The sequence below is a fragment of the Vicugna pacos genome, chromosome 8 (genome assembly GCF_048564905.1).
Source record: "Vicugna pacos chromosome 8, VicPac4, whole genome shotgun sequence".
Lineage (NCBI taxonomy): Eukaryota > Metazoa > Chordata > Mammalia > Artiodactyla > Camelidae > Vicugna > Vicugna pacos.
In genome coordinates, this window is record NC_132994.1 from 32,192,094 (window position 1) to 32,206,268 (window position 14,175).

Below are 14,175 nucleotides of genomic sequence, written 5' to 3' on the forward strand. Positions count from 1 at the left end.
AATTCCCAGCGAGGGACCTATGAAGTCCTTGGGAACTGGGGAATATGCCTAATTCCCTTCTGTTTTATTATCCTCTTGTGCTTTATGAGGTGCAAATACAAATTAATTTTGCAGACTCTTGAAGGGAGAGGAGAGGAATTGTACCCGTATTTACAAAGCAGGAACAGAATCCACCCAACACATGACATTGCGTAAGACAGCCGAAGGCCAGATAGAACAATCCTAATTGCCGAGAGGCCCAGCTGCCGGATGCGCCTCTCCCATCCTTCTTCAGGCGGGGTTCGTGTCTAAGCCACTCTTCGTGCCAGCCTGGCACAGGCAGAGGGTGACCAACTCCTCGGGCGACCGATGGCACATGCACCGGAGGCGATGTTCAAACCTGACCCAGCTCTGGGCTCCCTCCGCAGAGCAGGGGATGCAGTGTCAGGAGACGCAGTTCCCAGAGAAGCCAGTAGGTGTCGCTGCCCCGCGGCCGCCGCTCGACCCAGGCCTGGGACCGGGGGCGTGTCCTTACCTGAGGCTCCTGGCGCGCGCGCCTCACCTGGGCTCGCGCCCTGTGACGCCCGCGCCGCCGGGGGGCGCTATGCTGCTGCCCGGCTATCGCCATCCCCCAGAGGGCTCCGGCTGCTGTGCCGCTCTGTCCTCGTGCTCTAACCATCTGCCGTCCCCGGCTCCGGCGACGAGGGGGCGGGGTCGGACGGCGCGTTGGAAAAGGCGGGCGAGCTGGCGCCCGGGTGAGTTCTTCCACAAGGGCCGGAGGCCGAGAGGGCAGCGTCCGAGCAGCGGGAGGAGGAGGCAGACAAGAAGATGCCACTGTCGCCGCCACCTCAGGGCGACCAAGGGGAGTCCAGCCCTTCCAGGACCCCCAGGAAGCACACCCCTTTCCATATCTGGCGCTCCAAGAAGAAGCAGCAACCTCCGCGGTCCGACTGCGGGGTGTTCATTCCGCACCCGGCGCCCCTCAGCGAGGCCAGGTAAGCCCGAGCCCCTCGGTCTCACTTCCTCCCTCCTCTCTACTCCTGCTGCGCTGACCCTTGAGTCCTCTCCACCGTCAGCCTCGCTCGACCGCACTCGGAGGCGGCGAAAGGCCCACGTTAGGTCTCACGGGGCAGGAGCGCAACGGGGTCCAGAGAGGGTCAGTGCTGGGCTCTGCGAGTGACCGGGTTTCTGGCGGCTTCCGGCTCAGACCAAGCAGCCGTGAGAACTGGTGCCCACCCTTGGGGCCTTATTTTAACTCGCAAAGACCTTCCGCCAGAGTCTCTGTACTATCAACCTGGTAACTATCAACCTGAGGGGTTATTACCGTAATGAATGATGATAGGAACTCCACCTTGGGATTATATAGTACTTTTGATAGCGATGCCTTAGTTGCGAAGATCCACACTTTTGCAGATACTGTATCTCCGCTGCCTTCGCAAGATCCCAATGGAGGAGGAAGTGTCAGGGATGATTACCCCCATCTTATGGTTGGAGAACTTGAGACCAAAGTGTAAATGGTTTGTCCCCATTGGAATCAGTGGCAGAACCAGGCAGCACCTAGTTATTCAAAGTGTAACTGCAATTGTGCTTTTAAATTTTTTATCATGATTTTGTGATGATTTTATCCTGTACGCATAATTATCCAATTCTACTATCTGAATTGATGCATTCTTTGAACAATAATCAATTTAAGTGACAGTATATGTATGCAGTTCAAGAATGTAAAATATTTTTAATGAAGGATAGTTGGCAATAAATCCTCCTGTATGTGTTTTTAAAACACACCCTCATGAACAATGAGGTCCAGAATAATATTGTGCAACATTTGCATTTTAGACATATTTTCCCTTTTGTTTCTAGAAAGTCTTAATTTTGCAATATATTTCCATTGATTCAGCAAAAATTTTATTAACTAAATGATGGGATGTTAAAAATAATGAAAGTGGTCTCTGTAATCAAAGAATTCTTAGTCTTTTGAGGAGACCAGAAAATAAACAGTGGGATAAATGCTATGATAGATGTTAGCATAGAGGAGGAGATCCCAGGAAGCTTCCCGGAGGAGGATGACTGGAGTGGCTTAATAAGACAGAAAAGGAGAGGAGCAACGTGTTCCAAGCAGAGGTTGCACTATGAACATCACTAACACTTGGAAAAGCATGATACTTCCTGAGAAGTACTGTCCTGAAGTGGTTCAGGACAGTCTGAGTGTGTGTGAGAAGGTAGGGAGAAAGTGCTAAGATAGACAGCACTTTATTTTTTATCATATTTATCATTCAAGGTAGTAATTGGTTGTAATAGAATATATTTTATATCTATTGAAAGACTTACTGTGCTTAACTATGAACTGAAACTTCTAACAAAATGTTACTTGATAATGTATCCAATATTGAAGTATTTTGCCTATTACCTCAGTAAATATTTTAAACACTTCCATAACAGTTGTTCTGATCTGACCTAGTTCCATCACTTCCTGTCTATCAAAATGTAATAATATACCACTGTAGACAATTTATTCATATGCAAATACATTTTAGACTAAAACTTAAAATAGGAGTTTTTGCTTCTCTTCTTGAGCTTATTGTATTTTAGTTCAGTCTTGAAGCACTTCACTCTTTCCTTCGAAACTATGATAAACTTTGTACTAACACATGTTCTGAAAACTAAACTTACTTGTCTGTCTTTGGGATGTTTTTCTAGTTAGATCATCTTTATAACTATTTTGTTTCCTTCTGAGAGAGTGTACCCGTTTCTAACAAAGAGAGCGGCTGCAGCACTCCGAAGCTTTCTGGCCCATCTTTGGCCACTGTCGCTCTCTTGAGCCATCTGCCCACATTTGTCATTACTGTCCAGGATTTGGAGGTGGTGGAACTCAGCTGGAATGTGCAGCACCCACTGTGGCCTTTGTCTCTATAGAAGGATGGGACAGTCAAGTGGCCCCTCTTATTTGCTGGGCATACATGATTAATATTATCAGCTTTTAGAGCAAACAGAAATGAACTTATGTCCTGGCTGTGTGACTTGGGGCAAGTTACTTCACCTATCTGAGTCTCAGTTTCTTTCTTTGGAAAATGGAGAAAATAATAATACTAACTGTACAGAGCTGTCGTGAATATCAAATGATGGTTTATGTTGTTAAATGTAAACTCTTTTATCATACTTCTGAACACAAAGTAGAAACTCAGTAACCACCATCTCCACCGTGGGAGAAATGGCAAAGAATAGGGTTGGATGGGGGGGATGCTTCTCTTCCTAAAAGAGCTTACCGTTCTGATGATGGTTTAGAATTTGTTGCTGTCAGATTTCTGTATCTTGCAAACATTTGTGACTTTTAGCATCAGTGTTCCAAAAATCAGTGACCATTGCTTTCTTTCTTTACATAAAATAATTTGAACATGGCTGACTCTCTTCTTAAAATGTACCCTTAAACTTTTTCAGCTTGGTTTTGGTAAACATGTTAATATGTTATTTTCTGTAGAAATAGAGCCGTTGCCCTCGTGAGTCAGCCTTGTCTCCTGTCTAGTCTGTTATTCTCTCGCCAGCAGAGAGACCGTGGTGGTGTGTGTGGAGAGGGCTTGGTGAGCTGTGGCCAGGCTTTTCTTAGCAGCCATTAGTGGCCACTGCCCTTTATTAGGTTTTGAATTAAACTTCATTTTGTAAACAATTTATCAAATGTGGATTCTCTATCTAGGTTTAAATGCCTATTCCGCTTACTATGACAATTAGCCGTGTCACCCTGGGCAAGTCATTAACCTTTCTGTGCTTCAGTTTTCTCATCTATAAAAGGGGCATAAGAAGAATTGTTATAAAAATAAACACGTTACTGCACGTCACAGGTTCAGAGCGGGGACCGGCACGTTGTGAGTGCTCAGTAAGTGGGAGCTGTTTCCCCTTTTTCTTCCTAGTGTCTTGCCTGTACCTCCTTCTGAGTAGTGATTTTATGTGTTTATTTCTGCTATATGATGGAAATAGTACTTCCTTTTTATTTCCCCTAATCAAGTCACCTAGTGTTGTTTTGACTAGAAATGGGCTTTTAGCTAAAGGTCAATGCAGTGAATTAAAAATGATCACCCTTGAACTGAACTCCAAACCTAGAGGCAAGCATTAATGCTCTCTGCAGGAATGCCCAACACAAGCGGCTAGTGGGCCCCGAAATCAACTGAAAATCAACAGACATGATTTCATTTGGAGAAAAATGCAGCCAGTGTCAGAGAGCAAAGCCTTCTCATTTCAGGGTACCGAGGCTCAAGTTTTAGGATTGTCAGCAGTCTCTTAGTCTTTCTGTCCTTGTGTGGATCTTTTCCTTCTAAAAAGGGAAAACAACTTACTCTCTGTTTGTATCACTAGAATGTTGTGAAGATAAACTATTACCTTATTCCATTAGAAAAAGAACAATAATTTAAAACATTATTTGAAAGCATCCTAGAACGGTAGAGTGTTAGTCTTCCTGACTTAATTGATTCTAGCTTTCAGTCTTTTGTGGCTGGTTTAGTGTTAAAACTCTGAATAAATTATTTTCTAACATAAAGGACACAGCTAGCTAAGTCTAGTTTTGTTTTATGTAATATTGCGTCTAAACTGGTTAGCACATACTGAGTTATTTCCTTTATTTAGCTTATGCCAAAGGCAAGAGTTTGAAATTTTAGGTTGTTTCACCACTGATAAAGCAGGAATTTACATTTTAGCCCAGTCACTTACTAGCAGCAAGCTCCGGGGGAGGTCTCTTTACTGCTCTAACTTCACTTTCGTGATCTGTGACCTCCCTCTTAGCATTATTTTGGGCACTTCTAAGTATATATTTAAAATGTCTAGCACAGTGCCTGGAAGATAACAGAGGTTCAATAAACGGCAGCTCTGAGAGTGAAAAAGATACAGACTGTGGTGTTGGATGGACTCAATTTCAAATCTGTCTCTGCCGTTTGGGTAGGTTTTCTAAGCCTCAGTCCTTAAGCGTCAGCCTCCTCACCTATGAAGTGGAGACAACGGCACTTCCCTGTGGGACCTCTCAGGGTCAGGTACTATAGACATAAAGCACCTGGCCCAGGCCCAGCGCGAAGCAGGTGGGGGCAGGATTGCTTGTGGCAGTGATCATTGTCATTGTCTTCACAGTAGTGGTGGCAGCATTTATAAATCCACTTCTACCTTGTAAATGGACTCAAACAACTTCTGAAACCCAGAAGAAGCTGTAACTAGATTTGTCAAGACTTGTAGTACCTTCGAGTATCTGGAAGTACTTTATAGCTGTAAAGGGACAGCCTTTGTGCATTCGGTGACTTAAAAGTCTTAATACCGCTGACTGAGGAAGCTAAACTTTATACTTGGAGTTTGAGGCACCTCTCCCGAAGTGACTTTGGAGTCTAAACGTAGTATAGGGTCTTCCTTTGCCACTTATCATTGCATGACTTTATCCACCCTCTATCTTTACACTTTTAGTCATAATCTTCTTAGTCCATATCCAAGTGACATAAACACTTCTGGAGGCCTTTAGAACCTTTGGGCTTCGGTTCATTTCTTTGTTCTTCTTTAGCTTTCAGTTATAAACTTTATCTACAAGGATGAGACAGCAAATCACTGCTTTACTATTCACGATGAAAGCAATGTAGCAAAGATATTCAATATTGAAATTTATTTTCTAACTCCTTATATTCATTCAAAATGCCCATCTTACTATTAACCTTAAAAACACCTGTCTTAAGCTTTCAGTTCATTTGTGGGGTCAGTTGTGTTTCAGGAATGTCTGTGTAGAAAAAAAATGATTTATTTTGAAAATTGTGTCTAGTGAGATTATTTTAATCTTGAACTGTGTGCATTTCTGTTTACCTTGGAAAATGTTATCAAATTGTTTAATCTCCATTTCATGTTTTACCTATTGTATAGAAGATTTAGAGATCCTGTTCATGAAAAGCAATGCAATCTGACCTATAGAATTATTTGTCTAGAATTAATGATAGGTAGTTCTATGGCTTAAATTCCTTTCTATATATTGAAGTGATCATCCATCAAAATTTAAAGAGAAGTTTCTTATGTTCAACAACCACTTACTGAGCACTTATTCTGTATCAGGCACTGGGAAGTAGAACAGTGGAATTAGAGGTAGTCTCTGCTCCTGAGAAACTTGCAGTCTAGCAGAGGATGGGGCATACGGATGAATAAAGTCGCATATGATGCATTAAGCACAGAAATAGAAGATTTAATCAAATGCATTGAGGTCAGAAGAAGGATTACCTCGAGGAAGCAGAAAATGTTTTCTCTCATGAAGAAGTTTTGTTCATACTGAATAATTAATGAGAATTTTTATTCTCTCACATAGAGATCATCGAAAGCTCTAAAACCTCTTAAGGTTATGATCATCTTAAACTATATCCAGGACTGGACCAAAAGAAAAAATCATGGAAACTTTTATTTTCTCAGGGGCATTTACAATGAATAAAGAGAATCATGTATTCAGGATTATGCATGAATAACTTTGTATTTAAAATATCTAGAGCCTGAGATATTTCAGCTCCCTTACCCTATTTTGGCATCTAGGATTAAAGATTGGATTTGGAATGTGACATACTGATCTGAAAACCTTGTGTGAAATTATAGGTAAACATGATGTTGACAATGTAAAATGATAGGCTGAAAATGAGTGGCTCTTGACATTTTTTTAGATAGGTGTGCAGATCCAATGAAGATTGTTATTTGAGGTACACAGCTAACTTGGTGTGTACTCAATTTCTGTCAAAATGATCCTGGAGTCTCTTTCAAGAAAAGTCCAGCATTGCCTATGTTCTCAAAACAAGGTGTTCTTCCTTAAAAATGATCTACCTTTATTTTCATACCAAATTGCCTGGCATATCCAACAGGTGTCTTTTCATAAAATCATTTTAGAAAAAGGAATTCTGGACTTTTACCCAAGAGAGGATTGAAATGCAAATTCAATATCTTGTCCCAAAGTGAGTTTTCAAGATTAAGTATGTATGACTATCAGATACTTGTGGGGAGTTTGGCAGGAAAGGCCAATCAATTGTCTATGAATCTCATTAGCTCACTTATTGCTCCTTTAAAACACAGCTACATTGGACTAACCCAAATGCCTCATCAAACCACTGTGGATTCAGAGTTACAAGCAGCCTTCATTCTAGAGAATAAGCACTTGGTTGGTGCTGTCTTTAGAGAGGATTGAAATGCAAATTCAATATCTTGTCCCAAAGTGAGTTTTCAAGATTAAGTATGTATGACTATCAGATACTTGTGGGGAGTTTGGCAGGAAAGGCCAATCAATTGTCTATGAATCTCATTAGCTCACTTATTGCTCCTTTAAAACACAGCTACATTGGACTAACCCAAATGCCTCATCAAACCACTGTGGATTCAGAGTTACAAGCAGCCTTCATTCTAGAGAATAAGCACTTGCTTGGTGCTGTCTTTACAGCACTGTGCATCTCCTGGATTGGCCTGTTCAATGGAGGTGAAGCAATGACGGAGACCCTTCATAACAGGGTGTCATTTTGACAAAGTACTAGGAGATGCCAGGACATACAAGTGAGGTGGAGAATCCAAAGTCCATTCATGGTGTCACCAGCTCCCCTCATCAAGTTATACACAAGACAAGGACAGGTCGAATCTGTAGATGACACAGAAAAATGAAACCCAGAATTAACAAGTGCCTTTTGTTTTTTACCTTCCCACATATGGCAGTTAAATGAGTCAAAGGAAGTTGCTGTTAAGCTTGGCAAAATATTGTGCTGAAGAAAGCTGGCTGCTGGCTGTACTTGTTATTGCTGTGTGCCATTTCAAGCCAGCCACTCTAACTGAGTCTCCTTTATTAGAAGTTAGGGTTATGGCATCCCAAAGGGAATAACTCAGATAAGAGATCTGGCCAGCAGTTACATAAAGATACCATGCATAACACACATCTTAATTTTTTTCAAATTAGTTAAGAACCGGTTCCTGACAGTTCTGGATTCTCTAGTTGTATAGTTCTTTACCTTGTCATTGGGGTCAAGAGGCAAAATAGTGCATACTATGAATAAGACAAAAAATAGAAGAAGCATTTGATTTATAATAACAACTCTAGACTATGTGAAGACATTGTTTTCCATCAAGATTTGATTGAAAGATGCAGTTTATTCAACATACCCTGTGTGTATCAGACAGACACTGTTCTAAGCTCTTCACAACTATTAACTCTATTTAATTAACTACAGTTAATTCATAACATTCCTGAGAGGTAGGTACTATTATTATTATTCCTATTTTGAGGAAAAATGAGGCACAGAGGGGCATGGTAATTTGACCAATGTCACAGAGCTCATAAGGGTTGGGGCAGGGCTTCCCTACCTGTTGGTCTTGAGTCCTACAGTTAATCACTGCACATTGAAATCATTGGGGTTAATACTGTCTTCTTTGGATTCCCACTGTGAGTATATTTAGGCTCTAGGTTTCACAAGCAGAAATTTTAATACATATAGGAAAACAAATTAATTTTTGGTACTAAATAGTTTCCTTATAAAGTAGTGAAGAGAAAAAATATGTAAATTCCTAGAAATGTAAGTGCTTTCAAATCTTGGAAGAAAAAACAATTTTAAAGCAGAAATTCTAAAGTGTGAGTTATATACAAAAGCATCCTGTTGGATCCTGAGTCTGGGGCTTCTGCTCAAGTTTTGTCAGGGATCAGTATAACCTCGAGCTGGACCTAGTCGGTACGCCCTCCTCCCTCCCCCACAGTCTTGGCCTAGGCAGTAGCGTGCAAGGTATGAGATCAGTGGCTAGCTAGGTGGCCCTCAAAATTTACAGTTGCTGCTCAGGCTAAATGGGGTGTCAGCGTTTCTCAAGCAGAGTTGTTGGGAGTGATTCTAACTTTAGGTCTCTAGAAGTCCTGCTGCTTGAATTCTTTGGTTTTGCTTCCTGATTTATCATTGAGGGTTCCCTGCTAATGAATGCATTTCGCCTTATGTCGAACTTACACTTCAAGGATTATAAACCGTGGCTGATATTTTATCCCACGTGAGGCTCATAATGGTGCTTGTGTAGTAAGCACAGCCCCTCATTTTATAGATGAGGAAACTGAAGTTCAAACAGAAAAAAATGTGACAATGAATATATATATGTTCATGTATAACTGAAAAAGTGTGCTCTACACTGGAATTTGACACAACATGGTAAAATGATTATACATCAATAAAAAATGTTAAAAATAAAAAAAAGGAATGCAATGCACATGGAGGAAGTGGGACTAAAATCAGGTTTTCTGATTTCTGGTCGGCTGTTATTTTGGGTTTCTCTTGGGTCATAGACTGTACCTCTCCATTCCTGACCTCCACCTACCTTTGACAGGAGCCAGACTGACTCATCTAACTTCCTGATGACTGTTCCCCTGGAAATCTTCCCCTAGATTCATAAACCGACAACCATGAGACTGTCTGATCCCCAGATTGAGTTCTTGGTTATTCAGCATTGTAGTCTGGTTACTGACCTATTGAATATTTTCAGAGTTTCTGTTATAATTAGTTTTTCACCTACTACCTAAAAAAACAAACAAACCCCAAAACCCAAACAAACAAAGCACACATACACACACATTAAAAATAACCTAATTCATGTTAAAAAAAAGTTTAAAATTTGCACAAGCCATATTTTATAACAACAAAGTGTCATTTAAAATTATAGAGTCTATCCATATTGTACCCACTTAAGAAGTTCCTTTATGGGACTTGACATAATGATGGTGCTATGACACATAATGTATTTTATTTATGATTGTCGCTTAAATGTTCTGATAATGCTGATGGACTTCATAAATATCCAAGGAAAGCACAGCTTGATTGTCTTTTGCATACGCGATTTGAAAAAGATAAAACAGTTGAACCAAACTGTTGACAATTACATTGAAATACCGTGTCTCCTTCCTCACAAGGGCCACGTGCAAACCTAAGAACTGCCCCTTTTCAAGCCTGTGCAGGGGAGGCTTCCCTAGGCCTTGCCAGGCATTCTTGGCTCTTCCTGCCTCGCAAAGGTTGGCCTGCCTCTCCACCGCTTTGCTCACGTGAACTAAGTGGTTGTTCTTATTCTCAAAACAAGAAAATGTGGTTGCTCCAAGATGGGATTACAAAACTGTTCTCTTTTAGTATTGCTTCCCCCAAACAGTTTTGTCTGGAATAGATTCAGTTATCAATCAGGAATCTTTCATTGGAGCCTACTTTGGATGGAAACAAGAACACTTGTATTCTGGTATGTGTTAGCAAACATGTTTAAACAAGCTAGTCTAACACTAGAATTTGGATTTTTGTTTTTCAAGATTAAAGCAAAGTATGACTGAATGTCTGGCATTTGCTCACAGTTTTGACTTTTACCAATTTGTATTTTGTGATTGTCCTAATCTCACCCTGTAAGAAGTTTCAACTGCTTCGACCTAGAAGTCCTAGGAACTAGTTCATTGTTGGTCCTTAATTGTACCCTTCCTTGTTATTTCACTTTTATTTAGAGCTCTTTTCCATGCCCACAAGGACATAACCAGCCCTAGATGTAGACAATAACTATTGAGGCTGTGTTTCCTTCATCATATAGTTTCCTGCAGAGAAGCTCCCCAGGAATATATGCACAGACTTCCTTGCTCACTGAAGGGTTCCTGGTTGCTTTTCTGGGTATGCAGTCATACCCCGGTTACAATTCCAGGAGTTTACAAAGCCAGCAGCTGTTAAACAAAGAGGAGCACTGATTCTTATCTTCATGCCACTCAACAACTGATCAACAAAGAGCAAAAGACAGCCGGTTGGCTTTGGGCATGTTTTCTGAGAAAAATGGGCGGGGATGGGGGGAATGGAGAAGGAACATTCTCTTTAGCCCGATAATTCCCCGCCTCTCCTGTAAGTTAAGTAAACATTAGAAACTTTTCTCAAGAATACACAGGACAAAGGGCACGAACAATTACTAATTACCTATTATGTGACAGTTGCTTTTATATTTAGCTTATTTCTTCATAATAGCACCACTAAGTAGGTGATTTTACCCCCATTTTTACAATTGAGAACACAGAACCTGAAAGAGGGAAAGTAGCTTCTCAAGCTGATTTAGCTGGTAAATGGCAGAGCAGTATTTGAACCCAGGTCTTCAGACTCCAAAGCTCATAATATTTTCACCATACCATGAGAAATCTAAAGCTGATTGCACTAACAGTTGGTAGAGGGTGTGTGTTGGGGGGAGATAATTAACTAAAGAACAGAAGCATCCAATAGAAATGTAGTTATCCATTTCCTCCCAGGGACCAGGAAAGAAGCGTTTCTCCTTTTTAATTATTGGCACTGTACCTTGTCCCATCTAGAGAAAGGGAATATCCAAGAATGAAGAATTTGTGTGTGCTGGGAAGTCTGTGAGGCACCCTTGTTTTCCTGGGGACTTCTGACTTGAGGTAACTCTGCTGAGAATCAGTGACTCAGTCCCTGAAGTGTTAACTAAACTTGTTGCACCTGATTTCCAATCTACTCATAAAGCCACCAAGTCTTACTCCCTGTTGCTGGGATGATTCACAGAGTATGCAAAGGAATCTAAGGTGGAAAATGTTGAGGGTTTTTCACTCTGCCCAAAGGCTGATCACAGCCCTAAGAGAGGAAAGAAAATGCTGGTGACCGAAACTCCATATTTACAGGAAATACTGTCGGCTTGAAAGATGCATATCTAGAGACTGTAATGTAAAACCCTTTAAATAATCTTTGTCTTTATAGGAGCTAGTAAGTTGTGTTTAGTGCCCATTTCTCTGAAAATTGAATTTTATTTTGACTTTTATGTATTTCAGGGATTTTAAAAATTACGTTTCAGAGTGTTCATTAATTTCTATGAGTATTATTATATGCACAAAACTAACTCAGCATAGGTCATAAAAGAGAGTACATTTCCGTTTCTATTATACTAGGCTAAAAAATATGCTCTGGTATTTGGATTTACTGTAGTTATTTTAAAGCATAAATTACTATAGTAATTATTACCACTTAATTTCCAGGGTAAAACTGGAAATTTGCTACTTTCTCTTGAATCACACTCTCTCCTCATTTCTGCTTATTATAGACTTTCTCTAATTTTAAGAACAATTATCCAATGATAATGGTAATTGAAGCATCAGGTTTGCTTCTTTCATGTGACTCAAGTAACTGAGCAAATGTTACCTCCATCAAAAGCAGTCTTGATGTAAGGTCTTCGGGTACTGTCTGTCACACTCAGGAAGGTAAGTAAATGTGAGAGTGAAACTGCACAGGTGTAATTCATTTATTAAACAAACATCTATGGATACCTGCTATGTGTGAGGCCCTGGGGTGTGGGCTAGCAAACCAGTTCAAGCTCTATTATTGGGCAACTGAGACTTATTCTTCTGTCTTCTGAAGATTCTGCAATATTCACCATTAAAATAATGAAAAGCTGACACACTTACCAATATAATAAGAAAGAAGAGTAAATGTTCAAACATCTACAAGACAGAGGCTGAGAGATACAGATACTGGACTCACAGGGGATGGAGGATTTATCATTTTTGAGAGTTCTCAACACATACTGCTAAAGGAATTCCAAAGAACACCTGATAATGTTCTAGCTATCTATAAAATGGATAGAAATTCTATGGATAATATGTGTAAATACTCTGTTCTATGGATATATATGTGTAAAGTACTTAGTGCTAGAATGTATGTGTGTGTATATAGGCACACACGAATGTGTACTTAAATGTCCTCAGTGTGTATGCATGTATGCATTCATGTATGTATGTACACACGTACTCATATCTATACTAGTGCTAGATTACTTATTTGGTAAATTAAGCATATGCTTACAACATCAGCAAAGGAGGGAGGGATGAGAGAGAGAAAAAAATCCATAATATACCTGGAGGTTTTATGTTATTTCAAGATATAAACATTTTGTTTTAGGGTTTTCACATAATTTATCACTAAAGATGAATTTACAAAGGCAGCAATTTAGATGCCTTTTGTATCCTGTCACTTATTTGTCACTTAGCATTATATCATAAGCATTTTCTCGTGTCATTAAAATACATAAACTCATTTTCTTACTCATTTCCCTATTGCTGGACATTTAGGTTCTTTCTGATTTTTCATTATTATAATTAAGGCTGCAGTGAACATCGCTGTGTGAAACCTCTGTCTCTGCATATCCTCTGTTGGCCCTTCCAGATCCACTCTCCACCCTCCTCTGTGCTCCTGAGAGCTTATTTATAGACCGTGTGGACCACGCTTTCCTGCCCTCTGGTTTCTGGTTAGGTTCAGCCAATGAGAGGCTTTAGAGGAGAGGGCAGGCGCAGGAGGCCATGCTGGAGTGTGGTGTGGTCTTGTTACCGGGCTGAAGGCTACAGCCTCTGTTAGGTGGACCTCTTCTACAGCTGGGATCTTGCCAGTTCCAGTGCTCACTCCTCCTTGCCTATCTGTCTAGAGGTAGTAATGATTTCCTGCTGTTGGGAGCCCTGGGCTGCTCTACCATTCCTTATTGATTTTCCTTCACGTCTTGTAAATAGCTCTTTGAACACTTTTCAATCATCTCTCGTGTGTGTGTGCCATCTCTTCCCTGCTGGGATCCTGTCTGACATCATCTAAATCTAAGTCCTTTTAATTATATTTTAAGTTAGAGTCTTTGTACTGCAGAAAGGTAAAAGACTATTCAGAACTGAAGGGGAGCTAAATTAGGTCAGGACTGAGCTGGTGTTAGTGATAAATGGCACTACATTGAATCAAATTACCCTCATAGAGATATAAGCAAATTGCTATTGGAACAGTTGGAACAGGGAGAGGAGGGCAATAAAGTCTTCCATGCACTGTGCTGGACAGCTGTACTTAAAAAGATAAGGAAGGTACCTTAGCTGCCAAATGTTTCCAGTTCTTTTGTTTCATATGGGTATTATTGGTTCAATTCTTTCATTTCTCTTTTCTTCTTGGGATTTTGTGCCTCACCCCTTATGTTTTTCCTTCTATTCTTGGCAGTTTGCATATTCATATATGCCACCTTCTATCTCCATTTATATATTCCTTCTTCATCTACATGCTTACTCATGACCTCTTCCTTACAGAAAGCACACTCAGGAGTTTGTGAGCTGAGTGGATACTTGGAATTTTGGAATTTCTCCATCTCGGAATGGTAACATTCTTAGTCTTTAAGCAAAAAGCAAAGCATATTAGCAAAGAGTTAACTTCATTTACTTTTGCTTCATTTTGAAAT

General features: G+C 40.4%; 1 protein-coding gene across 2 annotated transcripts in view; it reads left to right on the forward strand.

The window, feature by feature from the left end:
- The first annotated feature begins 658 nt into the window (after positions 1 to 658).
- The window catches only part of CRYBG1 (crystallin beta-gamma domain containing 1), a 180,605-nt gene continuing 167,088 nt past the window's right edge, over positions 659 to 14,175 (forward strand). The window contains exon 1 of one of the 2 annotated variants that reach the window (XM_031680179.2): positions 659 to 974. In XM_031680179.2, the coding sequence (XP_031536039.2) occupies positions 808 to 974 (167 nt within the window). In that variant the 5' untranslated portion in view covers positions 659 to 807. The remainder of the gene's footprint in view (positions 975 to 14,175) is intronic. The other variant, XM_031680180.2, reaches the window with a different exon arrangement.